We start from the raw sequence: 22590 nt of genomic DNA, 5'->3' as shown, positions 1-22590 counted from the left end.
TAAGGTGTTAAGATATTTGCCCTGTTTCAGCAAAATATTTAAGCATGTGAAGAGCTTTCCAGTAAGACGTATAGACAAGTTAAGCAAATGTTGAGATAAGGTCTAAATTTGGAGAATTTATTTCCCTTTCTTTCATAACTATCAATCTGTGGAGTCCTACTGTTGTAAAATAGGACTAAAGGAGAATAATAATCGGATACATGTTTTAGCACTAGAAAGTGTTTCTTTTAACACAATTTTAATACAAAAAGTGGCAGCAAACATCAGTCGTATGCAACTTCATGCAAAATTGTCTGCCAGGAAGTGGGCAATGATGGTAACACTAAGAACATATATCAGACTGCGTCAGATGTTGAACTCATGGTGATTTTTGCTTGCTTGTTTCTGGTTGTTTTTATTTTAGAGAAATCCACCTGCTTTTATTTTAAATGTTCACACTAATACCCAAGGATACAGGTGAAGGAATGTTAGCATAAAGAGGGTGGGAACTGTGGGGAAAGTAAGAGAGAAGAGAGGGATTGGAATCATGGCCGTTCCGATCATAGATCAATAAAATTATCACCACTTCAGCCTATGCAGAGAAGAATTCTGATTTCATATTAATTTGAACAGAATTTAGTCCGATCCATATTATATTGTAAATAAATTAACATTTCTTTATCTGTTTTTCTGCTTTTTAGGATATCAGTGCAATGGAAGAGGAGAAAGATCAACTCATCAAAAGAGTAGAGCGTCTTAAGAAGAGGGTAATAAGAGAAGTAACACTGTTACGTTTCAGCGTCATCATCCTTGGCTTGCAACTCTGATTTTGGAATGCAAACAAGGATTAAGATAAACATACTGTGTGTCTAGGAAGGAATCGAATAACTAATTGACCCACAGGGAATCTCCCTAGGCGTTAGTCCAGAGCTTTTAAGAATCTTGAGTCCAGTACTTTGCTGCCATTTCTGAGTAGTAACATGTATGGAAAGGAAGTGCTAAGTGGGCTTGTGAGATACCTGATCTCTTTAGTGTATTTCTCAACTATCTGACAGTAACATGCACTATTTATCCACTTGCTGTAGGTGGAGACAGTACAAAATCATCAACGAATGCTTGAAATAGCAAGACAGCTTCGCTTAGAAAAAGAGAGAGAAGAATCTTTGGCTCAGCAGAAACAAGAACAAAAAAGTCAGGTACTGATATAAAAGCATATCTATTAAAATAAATAGTTGTTGACATTTCTTTGGGAATCATGCATTTAAAAAAAGTACATCAGGAACAACAGTACAGAGTTTCTCCCAACATCAGAAAATTAAATCCCATTTAAAATGGAAATATTTATGTACATTTTAAGGGAGGAGGCTTGACCCTGCAAGTTTTGAACACCTCGTTCGAGGTACTTGGCTGCCTCAGCTGCCACTGACATCATCGTTTAGCAGTCCCAGGAAATGTTCCATGAGTTACTGTTACAGCACCCAAAGAGCATTCTTCATATTTATGGTAGTGAGCACATGTTTCCTTAGTTTGATTTGTGTCTCTGTGCATCTGCATTAAGATTTCAGGGGCTGAGTAACACAGCGAGTACCTCAGCTTTTCACTGGGTGGGGGGAATACGTATTCAGGGGCACCCTTGGGGTTTTGGTCCCAAGTTTGACAAAGGTGATGTCCTAGGAAGCACTGGAGGCAGTTGACATCTGAATATAAGGGTGGGGTTTATTCCTGAGCTATGTTGTCAAAACAAGATATTTAATAAAATCCAGTGCCACGTTGTTATGTCATCTCACCAAATTCTGCAACGTGGACTTCAACATGGTATTAAAAGGGGAAACCCGCAGATTCCTGCTATTGCCGTCCATATCTGGATGTGGGATCAATGTGAATCAATAGGCTTTTAAGCTGTCGGGTCTTTGCTTGAACCTGAGTGAGATCACAAGTGAAATGAATGTGATGCCTTAGCACACATCTCTCTAAATCACAAAAATGCTAATCAGCCGGGTGTTGTTTGGCAAGAAGCTTTCGGGTGGCTCTGAAGTTGGACAGTGGATTGCTGCAACAGCTCAGCTGCATTGAAGAACTGCAGTACGAGGATAGTTATCTGCCGCAATCCTGGTTCATGCTGTCTTTTTTTTTGTTGTTCTGATGTTCCAGCTGCTCATATTTTTGGTTGAAAAATCGTTTAATGAATTTCTGCCATAGAGAAAATATCACTTGGGAGTACAAGAATATTTCCTCAGTTAACACTAGAGAATATCAATTAAACCCAGGCCAATTGCTGAAAATTTGTTTTGGCACATTCCCTTGTGAAACAGATAATCACCAGATGCTTATAGCTACCTTTTTTATACTTGGGATTATTTTTGATACTCTTGTTTTAGTTGTTTGAATATGCATTTCGAAGGAATGAGCTTATGTGTGTCCAATTCTCTCGCAAAAGTTGTTCCACACAGAGCAGAGACTGCAAAGAGCACAGCTCCAGCTGAAAGAGATGCATCATGCAGTAGTGGATTCAAAACCTGAAAGTAAGTAGTGATCTACAAAGGCTGGGGGTTTACACTTCTCTGGGGAAATGGAATCAAAACTGGGTGGCTGTCAGTAACATGGTAGGGCCAAAAAGCATACAGGAACTTAAGAGAAGCTAAAGAAGGGAATAACTCATGTCGTAAAGGCACGTGCTGGAGATCCGGAGCCTGAATGTGCCTTGCCACAAAAAGCCAGGGAGGCAATCACAAGGGAAGGTGGGATCAGTCGTATTTTTCAGGTCCACTTTAAAAAAAATCTTAAAACAGTTAAATACTGAATACTAACCATAATACTCTGCAAGAAATAAACAGTGGGAACTACAAAGGGTCAGAAAAAGTAGAAAGCTCTTAGAAAAGACAAACTTCAGATTTGGTAAGGTTTTATGTCTTTTCTGGTTGTGATTGGGCATTGGTGAAATTCTGCTTCTTAAAAATTTTCTCACTGAATGTACAAATACATTGAATAATGTTTTATTCAGTGTAGACTTGTTTTTATGGTTACCATCTATAAAATTTGTTCGAAAACTTTAAGGCCTGTTTTTTATTGTAGTGCAATTTTGTGTTGGAGGTTTATTATATAATAAGGTTACTTAAATTAAAATAAAGCTACTTCCTAATTAGGCACTTTTGTAGATCATGTCTATGTACAGACACACACACTCGTATACGATTATGTTTATAAGTATATGTACTAGGTATATCTCTGTATTAAAGCCTATGTATTTATATATGAATATATTTGTTTACATATGAAAATCCCTTATTCTTATGATACAACTGTGGCTGATTGACTTGTATGTTGCTGTATTACATTAATAATAGAAAGATTGCTTCTCCTCGTTTTCAGTGATATCTCAGTCTGCAAACCTCAGCAAAAGAAATTGTACTGCTTGTGGAGTCAGTCAGTAGTCGATGGTCATTTATAAAAATAGCAGGTGGGAAGGAATTGCAGTTCCTAGGTAAAGGCATAACTAACTGTCTCCGAAGGCTACAATTTGACAACCTCTGGGTTTCTGATGATTTAATTGCTTTGAAGGAAATGGAACAAGGACTAGCCTGGCAGTCTGACAAAACTGGGAGTCAGTTTAGGGTTCAGTGTTTCAGATGTGTGTGATCTTTGGTGAATCGCTTAACCCATTCCAGTTTGTCTCTTCCCCTTGATTATTAATAACACATCACAGGATTGATTTGGTTTATGTGTTGTTCATACAGGCATTGGGGTTGATTTATAGGGAAATACTTTACTGTGTGTAAAGTAGTGTGAAGGTGTAAGGTTCAGAATGGTCCTTTTCACAGGGCTTTTCCAGTTGCATTCTAAGTTGCTGTGGTAAAAAAAAAATGCTGTAGAATGATTTTTATTACGCATATAAATTACTTCCAAAATCATAGAATCTGACTATTTATGCATTGAAACTTAGTAAAGTAAGTCGTTGCCCTCCTCTTTCAAGTACATGTAATATTCCAGTTGCATCACATAACTGCTTTGGCAGCTGTTTTCAGTTAGAGAATTTTTTTCAGTCACCACCACGTTGTGTTGTTATTCCTTCGTAATCTCACTTTAACTTTTTTTACGATGCTCATCAGCCGCTGAACCACAAATGGAACTAGAAGAGTATCTGAGCTGTCTTCTTTGCTCAAAGCGACCTGCAGTGGATTTTATAACTGTTCAATTTTTGCAGTAGCTATTGGAGAGTTTATACAGCAAAGCTGTGTCAACATTTCTATTTCAGTTCCTGGGCTTTTTTAAGGCCAATGGAAACTTGATGGGTTCAGTTCACAGAAGCAAAGGTGACATAATAAAAAGCCAGTAAATACGTCAGTTAATCATTGAGATGAAAATAAAGTTAACATATTGAATTTGCTTATCTTGACTCCGGCTTGCAGGGGAACAAGAAAGTGTTTAGATGTTCCGAAGAGAAGCTTAGAGTCATTACCTAACAAAACTTGTGTTGAAACTTTGCCCAAACAAAGACTTCAGGACTTAGCTTTGTGATTGCTTTTCCCCGTAGCAGCTACAAAGACACTGCCTGTAGCAGCAATTACAGAATGCCAACTGTGTTTTTTAAATAATTGAAATTAGGTGACCACAGTGCACTGAATAGGGTTCCATTTATGTTAAAAGCTTTGCTGGTCTACAGTTAGCACAGTTTGTTTTATTTTAAAAAATCCCTTTGGCTGCAGTTTGGTACCTCAGCTGCCTACTCGTATCAGTATAGCTTGTATGCTGACAATTCAACAGCTGGTTGGTAGGTGTGGACTTTCACTGGAAGTTAGATACTTTCCTTTAAAATAATTTTCTTCCATTTTTAGTACTTAAGGTGTTTTTACTTCCAAAGCAATATAAAATGATAAAAGTTGTGGTTAATGAGTAGAAGCTGTTTTGTTTGTCATACGGATGCATGCTGCTTTGATTACTTCATCTTATAATTAATTTAGGATGAAGTACTTTAAAGAAAAGTAAAGGAACTCTTTAAGGAATACAGCTAGCACGTATTCATGGGTGTCATTAACATGCAATTAGCATCAGTCTGCTTTGGCTGTGCCAGGAAAATACAGCTTATGGTTAGTAGGTTTTTAACTCTTGGAAATAGAGTATGTAGAAGACTTTATATTGTATAATGAAAAACTGTGGATCGTTGTGAGTTGTTTTGTAGACTAAAATTGATCATACTGGTTTCCACAGTACACTCCTTCCCTGTTTGTTAACCGCAGTACTACTCACGACGCTGTTTAACTACAGAGAGGCAGTTGCTGCTGGTAGCACTAAGTAACACGAATTTACAGCTTCTGGGGGCTTTTTGTGGTGGTGGTGGTGTTTTGGATATGAATAGTATTTTTATTAACACTGACCACTAGTTTGACTAACCCAGCTCATGCTTTCTCAGGAAGATTGCCATCTTTTCGCTTTGAATATCTCTGCTGGCACAAACACAAATTGTTAACGCCGAGAAGCAAACTGAATTACTGACGTTCTTGATCTCTGACCATTTTACAGAAACTTATTGTTCACTTTATTGGCAGAAATACAAAGAAGTGGATGACTAGCTTGAAAATATTAATTAAAAGAATTTTTTAAGGTGATAGTTGGTGATAAACAGTGACGTGTAATCCATATACTTTGTTAAGTTAATATGTAATAATAGATTTAAGAGTACTGAGAATTTCAAAGATAGCAGTCAAAGAGGAATTGCTTTGTACAGATGTCTATTTTATGTCATTCTGGACACTTGAAGAAAAATAGAAATTTAGGATGCTATTATTTAAGTATTCCATTTGAATGAAAACATTAACGTATTTCTTTTCCACAGAGCTGTCTTTCCCTAAAATTCCAAGTTTAAATGGTCGCCACCAACACTGCAGACCACATTACAATGGAAGTTATATGTATTTGATGAAGAAGAATGGCTTAGGTGGAACTTTATTTCCATCTTTAAAGGATTTTATTTATTATAAAGTCACTGTCAGTTGATGCAAGGTCAGGGGTAAAGCACTTTTAAGCTAACTTGCTGTCTTTGATGAGAATACAAGTCTGGTTGGTAAGATTAATAGTATTGCTATGGTTGACTTTTTTAAGACCGTTGACTCTTAACTTGCACCTCATTTTGAAGAGCAAACAAGGGAGCAAAAATTCAACATGACCCCTATTAAAAGCAGTGTATTGGAAGTTTTAGAAAGAAAATTAATCAGGGAGTCATCACCGTGTGGATGTGTTTCTAATTGGGACGGAAATCAGTGTGTGGTTCTTGTTTGTTTAATATTTACGTCAGATACCAGAAAGAAAAGAGCAAATGGTCACTGGTGAAATAGTCAGTTGAAATAAAAATTGGGGAAATGACTGAATAATGAGGAAAGCAGACTGTTGATTTGAAGTGACCTTAATCCCTTAGGAAGCCAAGCCCATGCCAACACTATATATTTTAAGGAATTGCCAAATGCCACGGTATTCCTCTAGGAATAATGTATATAGTTACAGCACGTGGGAACTCTTTCCTAAGAAGTGACTCTGAAAAGGACTTGTGGGTCATGGTGTGAAAATGGTAGAACTGGAGCTCCCAGTGTCAAAGATTTGGTTCTATCTGTGCATTTATTTATGGAAGAAAATGCAACAGAAGGGTTACATTACCTCTCTTTTTATCTCTGACATGTCCATCACTGCAACAGTGCGTCCATTGAGCGCAATTCAAGAAGAATGCTGAAAGGTCAGAGAGGTTTCAGAGAGCCTCAGTAATAATTATAAACATGGAAAGCATGGCTTACAATGACAAATTCAGGAAGCTTTTTAGTTTTTAAGGAGATATGGAAAGGATTTGATCATAATCTCTCAGTGTTTGCATGTCCCAGGCCTCTGTTTAATACAGGGAAATTGGAAGTGATATCATTGGAAGCTATGGATGAAATAATTTCAATAATCTTTTTATTGAGGATGATTGCAGAAAGGGAAGGCTTTGATGTAAGTGAATGCCATGTGGAAGTCTGTTCTAGACCTGCTTTGCCGTGGCCTTCCTTTGTGATATTGCACAAAGTGTTGGCAGATAGTCTATAAAATGAGTGCTCCTCCCCCCCTTTTTAAAAAAATCAGTGATTGTTGCAAGTGGTTCTGGTGTGGGATGCACAACTGGTAGCCTGTGGAAGGGAAAGAAGTATAAATCTGAGTGCAAGGTGAATCAGGTTTTCGATCCACTAGCAGGATTGTTCAGGGAAACCTGCCTCTTTCCTACATGACTGAGCAAGCACGAAGAAACTCTCCCATCCCTCTCTTTGTAATAATAATAAGAAAAAAATTTGATCGGAAAACATGAGGAGTTGCTCTTAATAGCTCCCCACATGTAAATACGTGGTTGGCAGAATCTTGCTAAAATAAGCTTAGGGCACAGAGCCAGACTTTCTGTGCAGCTTACGTATGTGGATTTTGTAACCATAAGTCAATGTTAAAACATTAAAAACAGAATTTATATGTGTAATGGAAAGATTTAAAGTATGCTTGCTTTTCTTTCCTCTAGCCTGGGAATTTGAAAAAAGAATGTTTTTCACTGAAAAAAAAGTTAAAACAAGAGCTGCCCTATGTTTTGTTTTTTAAGGTTCTGTTAAGCAGCAAGAATAGCTCTTAGGTAGTCATTTCTCCATATGTCGAATCGAATAGCAGGAAAAATCTATCCAACGTATTTAGGAAAGAAACCACATTACTCGTGAGGGATGTTGACATCATTATGTCTTTCACCATCAAGATGTCAAGTTTTGACTCGCTTCATCGCTTGTTGCACTGTCAAGAGTAAGGATGATGCAGAACCAGTCAGTATTTCAAAGAAATTGGTAGGAGCTCTGAGGTTATCTGAGAAAAAGATCTAGGTAGTGATCACGGTTGTACCCTGTGAAGTCAATAGGTCCCCGTTCTTATGAAAGCAATTGTTCAGGCGTGGTTGTTTCCTGAGTTTAGTGCCATGTCTGTAACTAATTATTTAGGCATGTACATTTTTATAGGAAAACTGGAGTAGTACAAGAAATAAAGTATAGGCTATATATGCAGATTTTCTTTTTGCTACTAAAAGGAAAACAACAAATGAGTTTGATTAAAATATTAATATTTAATATCAGAATAGTTTAATTGGTATCACTTTGATTTCCACACCAAAGATCTTGGTTATAAATATCAAATTGGGAATTGTGTTCCTAGCCAGTTCTGAGGTGATAATTCAGCTTGCAGTGTACGTGGGAAGCTTTGCTGCATTTGCAGAGGTGGTAGATTTCTAGTGAGACATTAAAATGTGGTCCCTCCTGCCCAGCTCTGTCGTGGGCTGAGGAAGACTGGAATCGAGTTCTTCTGGAAGAAAGAAGTGGGAATTCTTTCTCAGTAAGTCCAAGTGTGTTTCTCAGGGTACAGCTATAGTGCCAAGTACATAATGACTATTGCATACATAGAGTAACTCCGCTTACCAGTCCGAAACCAGTATCGATGCTCTTTGTTTTGCACAAGGTAAATGACCTTTCCATGAAGTGGAAAAGATCATCTGGTAGTGTTGCTTTTCATAAACACAGAAATCAACAAACTAAACTGCTGGAAAGGAGGAATTCCCACTAATTTTTAGCTTGTGTCGACTTGGCTTTGTTAGCAACACTGCTCTCCCTAGGGTCTGTTTTCTTTCTTCTAGTTCTCGAGGCTTTCTCAAGAACTAACAGCCTATTTCCTCTCTGGCAGCTGAACCAAGTAGCTTTCCTTTCAGTCTGAGCTGGGAGCAGGGGATGAGGAGGATCTGTCAGTACAGTGTTTCTAGAGGTTAATAGTGGCAGAATGATGGGAGGGGGGGGGGGGGGGGCGGCCCTTCTCCTGAGCTTATATTGCACTTTGTTCTGACCTTCTCCTTCTGTCAGTCAGTGATGTGGTCAGCAGGCTTTTTAGCCTGAGGACGAAAAAACTCTGCTTTCACCGACATCCTTCACCATCTCTGTTTCAGCAACATCAGCTGTGCTGTTGTATACAGTCTGTACTCAAGCTTTTCTCTGATTATGCAGTATATGGAAGAGACAGAGATTGTGAATTTCTTGTTTTTCTTGGCATTTCATGGCAATTCGGTATTCTCCCAAGTATGGAGAACCACCACCACCACCGCCCCCCCACCAAGAAAAAAGCCTCAAAAAAACCCCAACTCTAGCAAGTAGTTTAAAAAAGTTCCTAGGCTACTTACCTCTTAGTCATCTAGATAATGCAAAATACTCTCAAATACCTATTCCCACTCTCATCTGACATGTGACTTCCAAATCTTCCTGTAGTCCTTGGCACAGGTGTCTCGGAGGAGTAATTGCTCTAAACTGCCTGTTGTCAGCAGAAGACTGTGTGATGTAATTTAAATAGCCGCTTTATTTTATTCTGCTGCATTTTTCTAGCTGTGTGTTGTTCATATCTGAATGTATCTGTGTTTATTTATAAATTACCTGTTAAGGAGGCTAAATTATTCTACCTAGCAGGAGCCAAGCCGTCACAAGCACGGTGACATGCAGTGTGCATCAGGCTTGTGTGTGTAGAGCAAAACTTGGAAATGTGGTTGCTTTTCTCAATAGAATCTTTGATGTTACTCAGCAATTCCGTCTTGGTTTTTTCTATTTTATTATTGTTTTCAGCATTCCCAGTCTATCTACTGTCCTGAGAGTAAATGCTTATTCTTACAAGAAAAAATAGTGTACTATTTACAGGAAGGCAATTTATAAGTGTTCCAGCAATGTGTAAGACCCTTAAAGTAGGCATACATTAAATTCTGCTCATTTTAAGGCCTTTTTAGATGCCAAATTTATTTTAAGGGAGAATTTCCAAGGATATAACAGAGCTATACATGTTAGGCCAAATTAAGATCTTTGTGCAGATAAAGGATTCACTCTTGAGATAGTATCTGTCTGTAGATGAAGTGATTCACACGGAACAGTGACTTAAGCAGTCTGTGAGCAGGACCAACTTCAGGGTGCTTGCTCCACTGCTCCAGCCAGGGCAGTTCCAGGGGATACAAGCTTCCAAACAGCTCTGAGCAAGTCAGCATAGCCGTGCCGGGCTTTGCTGCCCCTCGTCTTGCATGCACATAAACAACCAAAGTCTAACTGTTAACTTGTAAAATTTCAGAAGAATGTAATTCATCACACAAAAAAAAATAACATGGAATCCAGTATCCTGGTGTGTGTAAGACACACGTAGGGCTAATGGCTTTCTGTAGCAATGCTACGGGTTGAATTCTGCATCTGATTCAGCTGGAGTTTCAGGTAAGAAGGGTTTTACTTGTTTATTGCTGAAAAGAATCTATCAAGGAGTTAATAGTTCTATGTTAGAGATACAGATGGACAATAAATGCCTATTATATTGTTCAACATACAGATTAAAAATCTAAACCTGTTTCTTTGAGCATTGAAAAGCCGACTCAAATGTTGTGCTGTTGTTATTGTAATTGCTGCTAAATACTTTAATGTGTTGGTGAAATCAGACTTAATTATCTACTCCATTACTTTTATAGACACGCACTGATTTAATTTGTTTTTAAGGTTTAATGAAGAAACTAGAAGAGGAGATAAATTTCAATTCATACCTCGTTACTGAAAAAATACCTAGAGAGCTTGAAAGTAAGAAGACTTCAACATATTTCTTACAAAAGGTGGTTGCAGAGCCAGCTATGGGTCAATCTGATCTCAATGTACTTGAAATCAAGGTAGGTTGACCCAGATCACACTTAATTTCTGTCTGTAGCGTAGTCTAAGATTCTTGTACACTATAGTTTTCTTATACCTACTTTATATCCTTGAGAAAATGTTTAATTCCCAAAGGACCATCCCTTCAGTTGTAAAACAAAAGATGTGTTAACCACTAAATGCAAATTCTCAGATAAGTTTTTTTTAAAAACCCACAAACCAAACAAAAACAAACACAAAACCCCCAAACTCAACCCTATCCTTAAATGCTATTTAGAAAATTGTGTTAGCAATTTGCTATGGTACGAGGAGAGATGTTAATTTAGCCCTAAAGGTTTGATTTTTCTTCTCAGATTTCACTTGTTTTAAACTCTCACTGACAGCAAAGGAGTTTACATCAACACGTAGAGAGGGTTTATGGAGTGGTGAACATTCTCCGAGTGCTAAATCTTCACAATATTATGTCTTAATCAATGTGCAGTGGCTCAGAACTCCTTAGCGTTTGGAATAGGCCTGCATCGTTTGTTTTCATTGGTCAGACTGAAGGAAATTTGAGGATCAAATACTTGATTACCTTTCCAGATTTTCTCAGAAGTTAAAAGCAAATGGTGTTAGAATGAGCAAAAATCCTTGTTTGTAGTATATATCCAAAATGTGCAGAGGGATTTGTTGCCACGGAACAGAACAGTTACGTATTTCACTCCGTGAAGTTTTCATATTCTCATAATCCTACGTGAAAGGTGAAATATGTAGTATTATGTTCTAGAAGAATTTGGAGGAATGGTAATTATTAGTATTTCTGTTGATGATGATGAAAATTTACAATGATGTTGGCTAGGGAAGACTAGTCGTACATACTGCTAGGTACACTGTTCGGTCTAAATGTCATCTTCTCTTATCAGTTGGCTTTTAGTATTCCCAGGGTCTCCAACTCTGGCTTTGCTGTGAAAGCAGATGATGAGGAAACAGAGTATTTGTAATAGATCAGAGAATGATTTACCCAGGGGCGTAAGAGCTGCCATCCACCATTCTTTTTGTGTCTTGAAGCAGAGAGAGGTTCAGCATCGACATCACCACCGTAGTAGCCTGCGCATTCACACACAGAACCTGCCAAAGTAATGTAATGAAGAAATGCCCTCAGGTGTTTTGGGTCCAACAAGAATCAGCAGTCAAATGGCACCAAGAATACGTTCTGTTTTCAGGTTAAGACTACTTTTAACAACAGTAAAGGCGGTGACAGCCTAATGCCATCTTGGATTCCAATTGTTACACTTCCAAGGATGGCGACGTTATTAAATGGTAGATTAGGCCTGAAATAATAAACTAGCTCTGTGATTCAGCCTCTGCTTTCCTGCTTTACTTCTAATCAAAACAATATTTGTGGTTGCAGTTATGTCTTTCAGGCATACTTGAAGCCTTGTTTTGCACCTTTCTTTTCTGATAGTATTGTTGGGGTTTTGGCAGTATTTTAATAAGCTTCAAGTATTTTTTTTTCTCTTTCTCCATCAGGTAACCTTTTAATTTGTTATATTTTGGAAGTATGTTCTTCTTAATGGATAATAAAAAGATGTCATTACTTGGCTGTTATCACAGCATGGCCTTAGACAGCTTTTTTTTTTTTTTCAAAAGTCAGCCCTCTGTTATCTCAGTGTCTTTAAAAGCAGCTGAATTGCTCTAATAAACCAGGAATTTATTCACGGAAGGGAAATGCCATCTTCAAAGTCAGGCCTGTTCTACCACTAATAGGTTTTGTAAAGGTATAGAATTTACAGGAGATTTTTTTTTTGAGGTGTTGGAGCATTTTTAGTCCTATTGAGCACTTTATTTGAAATACTTGGCTTTCAAAGTACACTGCTCATAGAAATGTTAGGGTAATGCCCAGCACTGTACCTGCATCATGTTTTGACTTCCTTGGATTTCTGCACATATTTACCCTGCTTGCTTATCAGCACTCATCTAGTTTTATTAAAGGGAGGTTGCTAGGGCTGTGGTTTCCATGGCTGATGAGAGTCCCAGTGTAGCAGTCAGTCAGGACTGGAAAGCTGGAGTCAGAACACTGGTGTAGCTGTTTATGAGTTTCCAGATGCAGCAGGCTCTGAAGCTTCAGCTAGAATGAGGATCCACAATTTGAGACTGGGGACAAACAGGTGTATTTTGTGGAGGCAGAAAGAAGGTGCCATAGAGCTGGAATATGATCATCTGTGACTCTTCGAAGTATTGCTGAAATTCGGTATCACTTAGTCTTTGTTTGCTTCCCTTTAAACTTCTGCTAAATGGTTGGGTGAAAAGGAACTTCAGTTAATACTGAGAAAATTACATTTTTCACTTAGCATGTGACAACATCAGACTTTTTTCTGTCTGTACCAATTCACATGCGTTTTCTCTCCAACAGTTTACTTCATTTTCAGGGCCAACGTCATGCTTCTGCCTTATCATAAAGGCACAGAACTGGAAATCCAAAAACATAGCCTCTTCCTGGCCAACACTTAATGACTCATTGAGTTTTTTGGGTTTGTTTCTCTGTTTTAAAAATGGAACTAGCTGGATTGTAAGTCTGGTTTGCAAAGCATTTAATTCTTGGAGAAGACAAAGAAGTAAAGCTCCATTTCCTCAATTTTCTACTCTTGTCTTGCAGATAAATGAAGTAAATGCACAAATGAATCAGCTTGTTGAGAAAAGAATGATGAAGTATGAGCCAATTGATAGTAAATTTTCCATGTACCGTCAGCAGGTAAGAAGGAACAAAGCATTTTTTAAGCAGAAGCAGTAAAGCAATTTCAGTTACTGATTCTTTTAGATACTGATTTTTTTCTTCAATTTATTTAGCATAAATGAGTAGAAATACATAATAATGGAGGACAAAAAAGAAATAGCTGTTGAACATACGTGTGTTTAGGGCTGAATCACTGAGTTTGCGTTGACTGCTGTCCCCAAGCTGTTAGGTGTTGCCCTTCAGCTGCATCACAGTAATTCTGGAAGGACTGATTTGGAGGAGCTATTTTGGTAGAGCTCCAGCTGTGGACAGATTCTTAAAAGGCAGCGTGTGGGTGACTGCTGCAGTCAGACCTGAATGCAAGGCTCTCTCTCTGTTACGTCCCTTGCTTGTGTTTGACCACATGCTATTTTTCCTATTACATCTATTAAGAAGGTATTCTTTGATTTCTCATCCTGAGGCTATAAAATAGCCTTTCTAGAAAATAGGCTGTTTGGTCTAGTCTTAGTAACTTCACAAGTTATAAAAAAGGATTTATGAACTCGGAGACTTTCAGAGCTTATGCAGAAATGTAACTGGTTTCTTTTCCAGGCAAGCCATACCACTGCTAATTTTATTGAAGATTTTCATGATGGTGCTTATGGTGATGGTTTAAAAAATAAAAAGGCTCAAGTGAAATGTATCAGTGGGAGGAAAAAAAACTGTGATAAAATCTATACTGCAGTTCAATCACATATGCAATATGAAATGCACCATTTTGTTTTCGAAGAGATGCTCTTCTTCCCGAAAGAAAAGCCTGCTCCGTAATGTGCTGGTACCAAAGAGCAACTGGCTTGTGATATGATTATGTTTAGTGAAGGAATCACTCCAGGAGTTCAGGTTACTGCTGTGAGTTGAAAGCCCATGGTGGTCTTTGCTTTGTTCTGCTAGGGACTGGCTTCTGTTTCACAAAATAATCATATATATTGTACCATAATTTGTCACTGCAGATATCTCGTGAAGCAAAGAGCTGAGATACTACCCCAGCAGAATTCTGTTAGATATATTTTTAGAAACAAAGCTGGTCCTTTTAACCTAGTCTGAGAAAACAGCTGTTTATTTTCCTTCATTTTTTCTTAAGTTTTCCCTTTTGTATGAAGAAACCAACTATGCCTCCAAATTCATGTGCATGCATCTAAATTAATGTGTTATGTTATTTTAAAATATTTTTAAACAGTATACTTTGGCAAGATAAAAATGCCTTTGTTGTTTTGGGTTTTTTTCCTCAGCCATTGTGTACTTCTGTTCCCAAACCTGTTAGCTTCTGGTCAAATGTTAGGTGCTATTAAACGTTCTGCCTTGTATAAGATATTATTTTTTAAATGCTCTATCTTCTAGACTCAACAACAACAAAAAAGAATAATCTGTAATCTACACTATTTCTGTACTGTATTGCTTTATTCATCGTCTTCTAGCCATTTACCAAGATTTAGTGGCTCGGTTCTGCTGTTAGTATAACATATTTCTGTAGGTTGGAGTAGGATGGAGTTATAAAAATCTGTATTATGACATTTGTGAAATCTTGGATAACTTTCCAGTTAAGCCATGTTGGTGTATCTTACATATGCACAAAGAGGGACTAAGTAGAAGAAACGGAGCAGTTAAAATGCCTACCTTTTTCTTCAATGAAAATGGAAAAAAATGAGGTGAAGAAATGTAAATCTAAAGTGTAAAATATATCAACATGAATCTGGGAAAAAAGGGTATGCTTGAAATCTTGGCTGTACTGAAGAAAGTTGGGAGTCTGCAGTCGCCTTCAATGAAGTTGTGGTTTAACCCACGGTACAAAATGCATAACCGATGCTTTTTTCTTTGCTCACATTTCTTAATGAAAATCGGTTTCAGACAGTTAAAAGGTGGTTTCAGTGGTGCAATGCCTGAAATTTAATGAATCCCACTTTACTGATGGTTAAACAAGGTGATTTTTACTTGACCATATGCTTTTTTTTTTAATGATCGTGCAGGCATCTATAATTTCCCGGAAAAAGGAAGCCAAGGCAGAAGAACTTCAGGCCGCTAAGGAGGAGATGTCCAGCACTGAAAGGCAGATGCTCCAGAAGACCAGTCAGGCCCAGGAGTTAGAAGGCTCTGACGTTCTGAAAGGGGACGAGGTATGCAGTATGAGAGTGGGTATGAGAGGAAATTTCCAAGAGATGGATCAGTTTTTGTTAACTTGCAATTTCCCTTTAGCTTTACATCGCAATAGCTGCCTCTGCAGTATCTTGTCCGTTTTTATAGTATGTTGTCAAACTGCATGGCCTCAGCATTGCAACAGGTTGGCCTCTGGTTTTTTAATTGCGCATTTTTTTGTCCTCAAATTCCAAAATTTGAAGACTTTATTTTTTTGATGTGCAGATAGAACAATGCTGTCCGGTGCTTTCAAATGCTTTCCAGTGTTTCTACTGCAGCAATACTTGATTTGTAGCTATTTTCAAGTTATTAATTTCAGTTATTCTCATTGTACCTAATAGATTGAAAGGTACATGAGGACTTAACCTTGGGCTGTCTTAACATTCCAGACTCTGAATCAAAGTAATGTCAATATCATCACAAGGATGTGATGGTAAATAACTAATTATAAAAGTCAACCAGACTAATGAAGGGATTAGGAGTTCAGTGATAAGTCCTGTAGATTAATTTTATTATTTGATGTGTAATAAAAATCTGTGTTACGATCTGTTCTCGATATGACGTATGATCATAAAGCATAATACCAGCAACTACCAGAAATGCAGTTAGTCCTGTTGTATTTTTTTTTACCCACAAGTTTTTATTTAAAAAGACACTTTCCCAGACCCTCCTGAAGTTTAGCTGCAATACAGACTTTGACTAGCACAGTCAGCATAGCTCAGGCAAAGTTATATTTGAAGCTATACTTATCAAAGCAGCCTTTTCTTCTTCAAAAGTTTGCAAAAAATAAGGCTGCTGCAGCTGGGTAGCAGTTCGTCAGCAAAATGAATTAACTTTTCTTAAGACAATAATTTTTCTCAGCTTGGAAAAAGCCTCCTAATTGTACTTACAGGCAGAATCACTAAAGCAAAGAGTATTTTAGCTGCATCATTCTCTGCCTTAACATATCCTTTCATTCCCTCCATATTGCATTAATTATGCTGCCATCATTTATCAAGACTAACACTCTTCGCATTCTTTGTCTGTTTCTGTGCTTTTTTTACATACTACTCACTACAGGGAACGCCTACTGCAGGAGGAACACCCCTCCTGATCCCATAGGACACGCTTACTCCACAAAAATCAGTTTTCTTTTAAAGGGGTTTTAAAGAGCGGGTTAAGTGTGGGAACGTGTATGTGAGCACTCGTGCATAAAGGCTTCCTGCGCAGTATGGACTCAGCGCGTGTTTCACGTGTGCCTTCTTGCCTGTCTCCCCTTCTGTGAAGCAAGATGAAAACTACAGGTGGAAGCAAAGGCACCGAGCCTGTGAAGAATTGCCGTGTTGATTTCTCTTATCGTGACACACTGTACACACTCCATAGGTGTTCCATAGGTAGCAATAATTAGAAGAGCACTGCATTAGATTTCTCTCCACTACAGGGTTTTCAACCCCAGTGGGCATGTTGCTAAAGTCTTTGACAACTTTTTAAGTAAAAATAAAAACAGAAAGCAGACAATCTGTGTTTCATGACATGTGATGGGAAAGAAGTGTTTAATTAATCAACAAGAAAGCGTTACCAAGACAGCAACATATGTTTTACATTATCGGTAAATGCACTGTAAGGTAAGAAATAATTCATGTTGTGCCTGTTCTTGAGGGAGGCAACACACTCCGATCCATAGTAATTCAAGGAGAGCAGGATAGGAGGGAAACATGGTTACAGAACCTTGTAAGAGGCTTAATAATGAAAAATCCAAGTTAATTGACACAAGGAAGACGTTCAAGATAGAAAAAAGACAAGACCTGTTTTGAATATAACCTACATTCCTTTTGTTCAAGTACGTTCTGCTTTTGACTTTGTAAATATTTTCGAGTCTTCATTTTGAGGACCGAAGAATAAATGACTGAGGACTTTGGACAAAATTGTTAGCTTAAAATAAGAAGTGTTTGTCCTTTCCTAAGAAGCATTACTTACTTTGTAAAATATTTTCTGCACACTGGCCCAGGGAAGCCAGTGTTGTACAATCCGTGTCCTGTTCTCGTGCGTTACTTCATTAGCTAGACTGTGGTGGTACTCACGGGCACCAGTGTAAAGCAGTAACGGAGCGTTTCATATGGCTAAACCCAAAAGGATTTGAATTCTTGATGATTCTGATCGCTTCTTTTTCAAAGGTTGCAGTTTCCTTATCTGGAAAACGGAGATAATGATGTTTAGTTCTTTTGTAAACATCTGCTGCCAACAAAGCTGTGTAGGACCTTGGCACTGTAGGCTTCGTGTCTCCTTCAAGTACACTGCAAACGCGTGTTACAGAGAGTCCTGCTGCCGAGCCTGGGTTGTGAGAAGACAGGACTGACAGATGAGTGGGCAGGGAAGAGGTGGAGTGAACAGGTTATGTCCCATCAGGAAAAGTCTCAGTTCATCACTCGCCAGACAACCTTTTGCTGTAGATCTGCTTCTGATCTGTTGTGCTTTTAAATAGGTATTTTCTGATTCAGTGCTCTGTTACTCCAGCTTTGAGCCAATACCGAAGGAAGTCTTGATTAATGTAGCAGCGGTGAGTCCCTGTTGCAATGCATGAGTTCAGTGGGGACAGAAAGAGGTTGTACGTTCAAGCTTCACGTGGCACTCTGACAACCGGGAGCTTCCTTACACTGTCTGGTGGCAGTTACACTTTACATTTAGTTCCTCTATTTTCCAAAACGGAGAGGGGTTTTTAACAAATAGTTTTGCTGTCTTAAGTTTAAAATGGGCTTTTAATCGTGCCACGTTTAACCTATCTAAATGCTACTGTTAAATCAAAGAATTGTTTTTATCCTATACCCGGTATTTATCATCTTCTCTTTGTCTTGCTTTGCTGTGTCCTCTTACATCACGGCACTCACAAGACTTGGCAGTCGAAGAATCGGTGCGTTCCTGGCTTGTGGTCCCGTACCAGTATTTGGATCTCCAGTTAAGGTCTTCTTAGCACTTCATTCACCAAAAGGTCAATCCTGGCTTATGTTTTTCGGTGCTAGTGTTTTGGTTTCTTCTGTAATCATAAAAAGGAATGTTACAGCATTCCAGTTGGTTGGAGCAGTTGTACGGCTAGATACGGCGTAGAAGAAACAGCAGGGAATAACCGATTCATTTACATCAAGCACAGAAAGGTAGGAATAAATTGTCTGCTTCAGGGATTATGAAATCTTTTTAAGTACTTCAAACGAAGTACAATGAGCATGGGGCAAAGTTGGCAGGCTCCTAGCTGCAGCTGTCAGATCCTGAAAATTAGGGAATCGAATGTTGACACTTAGAAGGCTAGATGGTTCAATTACAAGTGATCCTAGGTAAGGCTGGGGTATTTTTAGCTCTTTACACAGTGCATTGTACTTTTCAGAGTTCAGCGTAGGGCCCCGAGAGCCTAGACTTTCCCAAGGGATCAGACTAGAATAGTGTCATCGCTGTGCTTAGCTCCAGTGGGTGAAATGAATTTGGTTTTGAGAACGTGGCATAGAAAGTCCCATCAGTTTGTTAACAGATACGCAGGGTTTTGCGTATTCATTTGCATAAGGCGTTTAATTTTTTTCAATCAAATGCTCATCTGTGCCTACCTGCCCCCTGGTAAAACGATGTAAAAAGTGTTTCCATTTGCAAACAGAGAAAACAGTCAGTGCTGGACCATTGATTTTGTCTCATTTGCTCTAAAACTGTTGGATCCAACTGGATCCGTCAGAAACAGTTACCTAGCTCCAAACTAGGGGGATGGATTTTTGAGAGAGTACCTATAAAGGAGCTCACAACTCAAACATTAGATGGTTTAAGCCAGGACCCAGAATCTATTATCCTATCAGTTTGCTGTCTTTCTCTTAATGTTTGACTAAGGTTCTAGGTACGGTTTTACTCCTGTCTGTCAAAGGCTCCTTGCCCATGAAAACAGGAGAGTAGCTGGTGGTCAGGTTGTGGGACCAAGAGTGGCAAATCAGTAGGACGCTTACAGAAGGCAGAAGCTTTTTGCTGTAAGAAGTTAACCATCATTTCAGCCAAATGTATGCAGTGATTCAGACAAATCTGAACTGAACTGAATGCTCTTTCAGCACCCACTGGCATGAATAAATCATCAGTTTTATTGATCTGTGCATTTTCAGTGACAACTGAAAATGGGTTTTCATTATAAACATTCTAATTGATCCAAATTATTAGTAATGGCTCCTTTAATACTTCTTTCCTGACCAGAAGCAACCACTCCTAGAAGAGATATCCTTAATGCTAATGAAGAATTTTCCTGATGGATCTGTCCAATGAGCAGGCTGTAGATTACTTTCATTTTAAGAGATTGAGGTAATGCTGCTCGTATCTTTTAGAAGCTTGTCCTTCTATGGATGAGTTATTAACTGTATCCAACAGTGGCTGTACTAGCTTAAATTTAGAGCCTCTTAGGAAAAAATACTGAAAAACTGTCATGGTCGGGAACTTTTCCTAACTGTGATTTTAATACTTTGGACAGTCTGTATCCCATTAATTTGTCTAGTTAGAAAATTAAAACATCTGTTCCTCAGTTCTTAATAAAAATAGTCAGCTATGATTTTCTGCAATTATTGTGTTTATGCAAATAATTTTATTATCAAAACTGTTTATTTGGAACCTTGTTTAGATTATGCACTTCAGAAAGAAATATTTTTTATATATATAATTAATACTTTATTTTCTGTAGTACTTTTGTATGAAGAATATTTTGATTGCTGTAACATAATCAGATTGATACAGTAATCCAGAAAATACTATTTTTAATGATTTGACTCAAAAGTGAGGGATTAATCTGGGATTTGTTCTTTTCCGATAACAAGCTTATGCGTTTTCTCCTTTAAAGATAATCTTGGAGTAAGAACCTTGTGAAAACTTCATGTGGGGCAAATGTTAGTTTTAAGGAGACAAAATGATGGGCTTATAATGAAAGCATAAGACTTCAGCATTAGAGGAGCTGGGCTTTGATCCCGATTCAGCAACGCGCTGAAGCGTGTGGGCAACGTGCTTATGTTCTTTCCTGGAGGGATGTAACCTGCCGGACGCTGTATGGCCCCGGAGAAGCCATTTCAATAGCTGTGATTCAATTTTGTCGTTATTTAGAATTGTCATAGTAGTTAATTACCTCAGAAAAGAGTGGTAAGGCTTAAATCTGGTAATAGCCATCTCTTTCAGACTGTGGTAAGTGGAGAAGCCCCAAGTACTAGCATTGCTGAATTCTTTCGATAAAAATGGAACGTGATACAGGAAATCCGCCCGGGGATGCTAGATACCTGCGTGCTGCAGGGCGTCGTAGGAGAGATCGAAGTCCTCTTTTCATTCACTCTATTTCATAATCTAGATTCCACGCTTGTTATGTTACAGTCACCCGTAAAAATAGCCAAGTGAAAAAGCAGAATCTCTTTGCTTTCATTTGAATAGTTTTTGTATCTCAGGGGGCTCTGACTTGGCCAGCAAACGTGGGTCTCCAGGCTTGTTTACTTGAACTGCTAACTCCGTGCCAGCATTTGGTTCTTGGCCAGTCATTTAATCTTTGAAGCTTAAATAACTATTTGTGTTAAGTTGCTTGAGAAAGAAAAGCATACTAACGGACACAGCCTTGAATGGCGCAGTGCTGCGGGCACTGACGGATCCATGGGAATTCTGTAGGTTGTTCCTGCTGCGTTTCTACGCAGGGAGCAGTTGACCTGGTCTATGGGAAAATGCTGCTGCTCAAAAATGGATTCCTTTTGGTTAGTGAGCTTCAAAGTGATACGGCTAGGCAGTGTTCCTCTTTTGTGAACTATTCGAATTATTTAAAAGACCTTTTACCACAGTAAAATACAATATTTTATAGTTATTTAAGGGCTTGATTTTTCATCTACATGTATGGGAGCATGAGATGTAGAAAGCTTCAGAAGTGCTGCTTACACAAATGGAAGCACTGGTATTTTAAAGAAGCTTATTTTTAATTTTTGGAAACCTGTGGAATGATTCTCAGCTTTTAGGCTGAAGAAACTTAATTTTGCCGTAAGATCCCTGCAAGCTGCTGATTTAAGTGGAGTCAAATCTACTAACTCCAGCTCTGAATTTGGCCCTGGATCTAAAGAAGCCTTCAGTGAGTGAGATTTTGAGGGTCTAATCTCTGCTGCGTTTGGAGCAGATGAAGTCTTTTGAAAATTCTGCCAAACTATTGATTGATTTTCTACAGATATTATCATTTTGCTACTGTTGTTTATATCTCTTTTCTTTTTTTTTCCTTGATTGCTGCAATAAAAGCTATGTGAAAGGTTAAGTTTGCTTTTAAAAAGCCAGAGATTGCGATGAAAGGCAGATACCCATCTCCTGAAATGAACAGGTTTCACTTGTCAATGTGAGCAACTTGTAGTTCGTTTTGGATGAAGTTTTTATTATATAGTCCTAACTTAATCAACTAATAATAGAACATTGGTGGAATCAGTTCTTTAATCAACAAGATCCTTTGACTTCCATTGTAAAATACATTATGCTTTGAATACTGAATATGCAAATACCTACCTCCCACTCAAGCTATTTTCAAGACCTTAAAAGTAGCTGTAGAAGTGAAGAGAATAATAGTTTGCTGTTCATCCTGGGATAAACTGACAGAAAATCGTTCAGATTTGATAGCTGTATGTGGTCACATATTAAGTAAGTTTAATCCTTTACATCATTCTTTACTATATTCCACTGGTCAAATGAAATCTCTCAGGAACTACTTGATCAGGACAGACAACTGCGCTTCCCTTAAATTTTCCTCACTTGGAGAGATTGTACTTACAATCTCTTGAAAATCACAGAAAACTTGGTATTGTCTAAGCAATGAAAAAAAAAGTCTCTTGTATTAACTAAGGGGATATACTTGAACTTGCTATGAAAAAGAATTAGTTCTGGTATTACTATATTAAGTGTGCCGATAATATAACAAAGGCAGGACGAGAGTAACAACTGCCTCTGCTGCGCAGTGCTGTGGCTTAGGTGACCTTGTCTCTCCTTGTGCTAGGTAGTACGCGCGATGTAAAATGGTACTCCAAAGCCACACAGAGTCCAATCTGCATAGAGCACATTGAG

At 38.2% G+C, this 22590-nt stretch overlaps 1 protein-coding gene across 1 annotated transcript in view; it reads left to right on the top strand.

The window, feature by feature from the left end:
* The window catches only part of IFT81 (intraflagellar transport 81), a 40978-nt gene that overhangs the window by 5256 nt on the left and 13132 nt on the right, over positions 1–22590 (top strand). The window contains exons 5-10 of the mRNA XM_086474141.1: positions 681–746; positions 1065–1175; positions 2417–2501; positions 10518–10681; positions 13297–13392; positions 15378–15524. Of these exons, the coding sequence (XP_086330267.1) occupies positions 681–746; positions 1065–1175; positions 2417–2501; positions 10518–10681; positions 13297–13392; positions 15378–15524 (669 nt within the window). The remainder of the gene's footprint in view (positions 1–680; positions 747–1064; positions 1176–2416; positions 2502–10517; positions 10682–13296; positions 13393–15377; positions 15525–22590) is intronic.

Source organism: Leptosomus discolor, chromosome 16, assembly GCF_034619465.1.
Source record: "Leptosomus discolor isolate bLepDis1 chromosome 16, bLepDis1.hap2, whole genome shotgun sequence".
In the NCBI taxonomy this organism is placed as follows: domain Eukaryota; kingdom Metazoa; phylum Chordata; class Aves; order Leptosomiformes; family Leptosomidae; genus Leptosomus; species Leptosomus discolor.
Note: the sequence above shows the minus strand (reverse complement) of the source record. Positions and strands in the feature narration are given on the sequence as shown.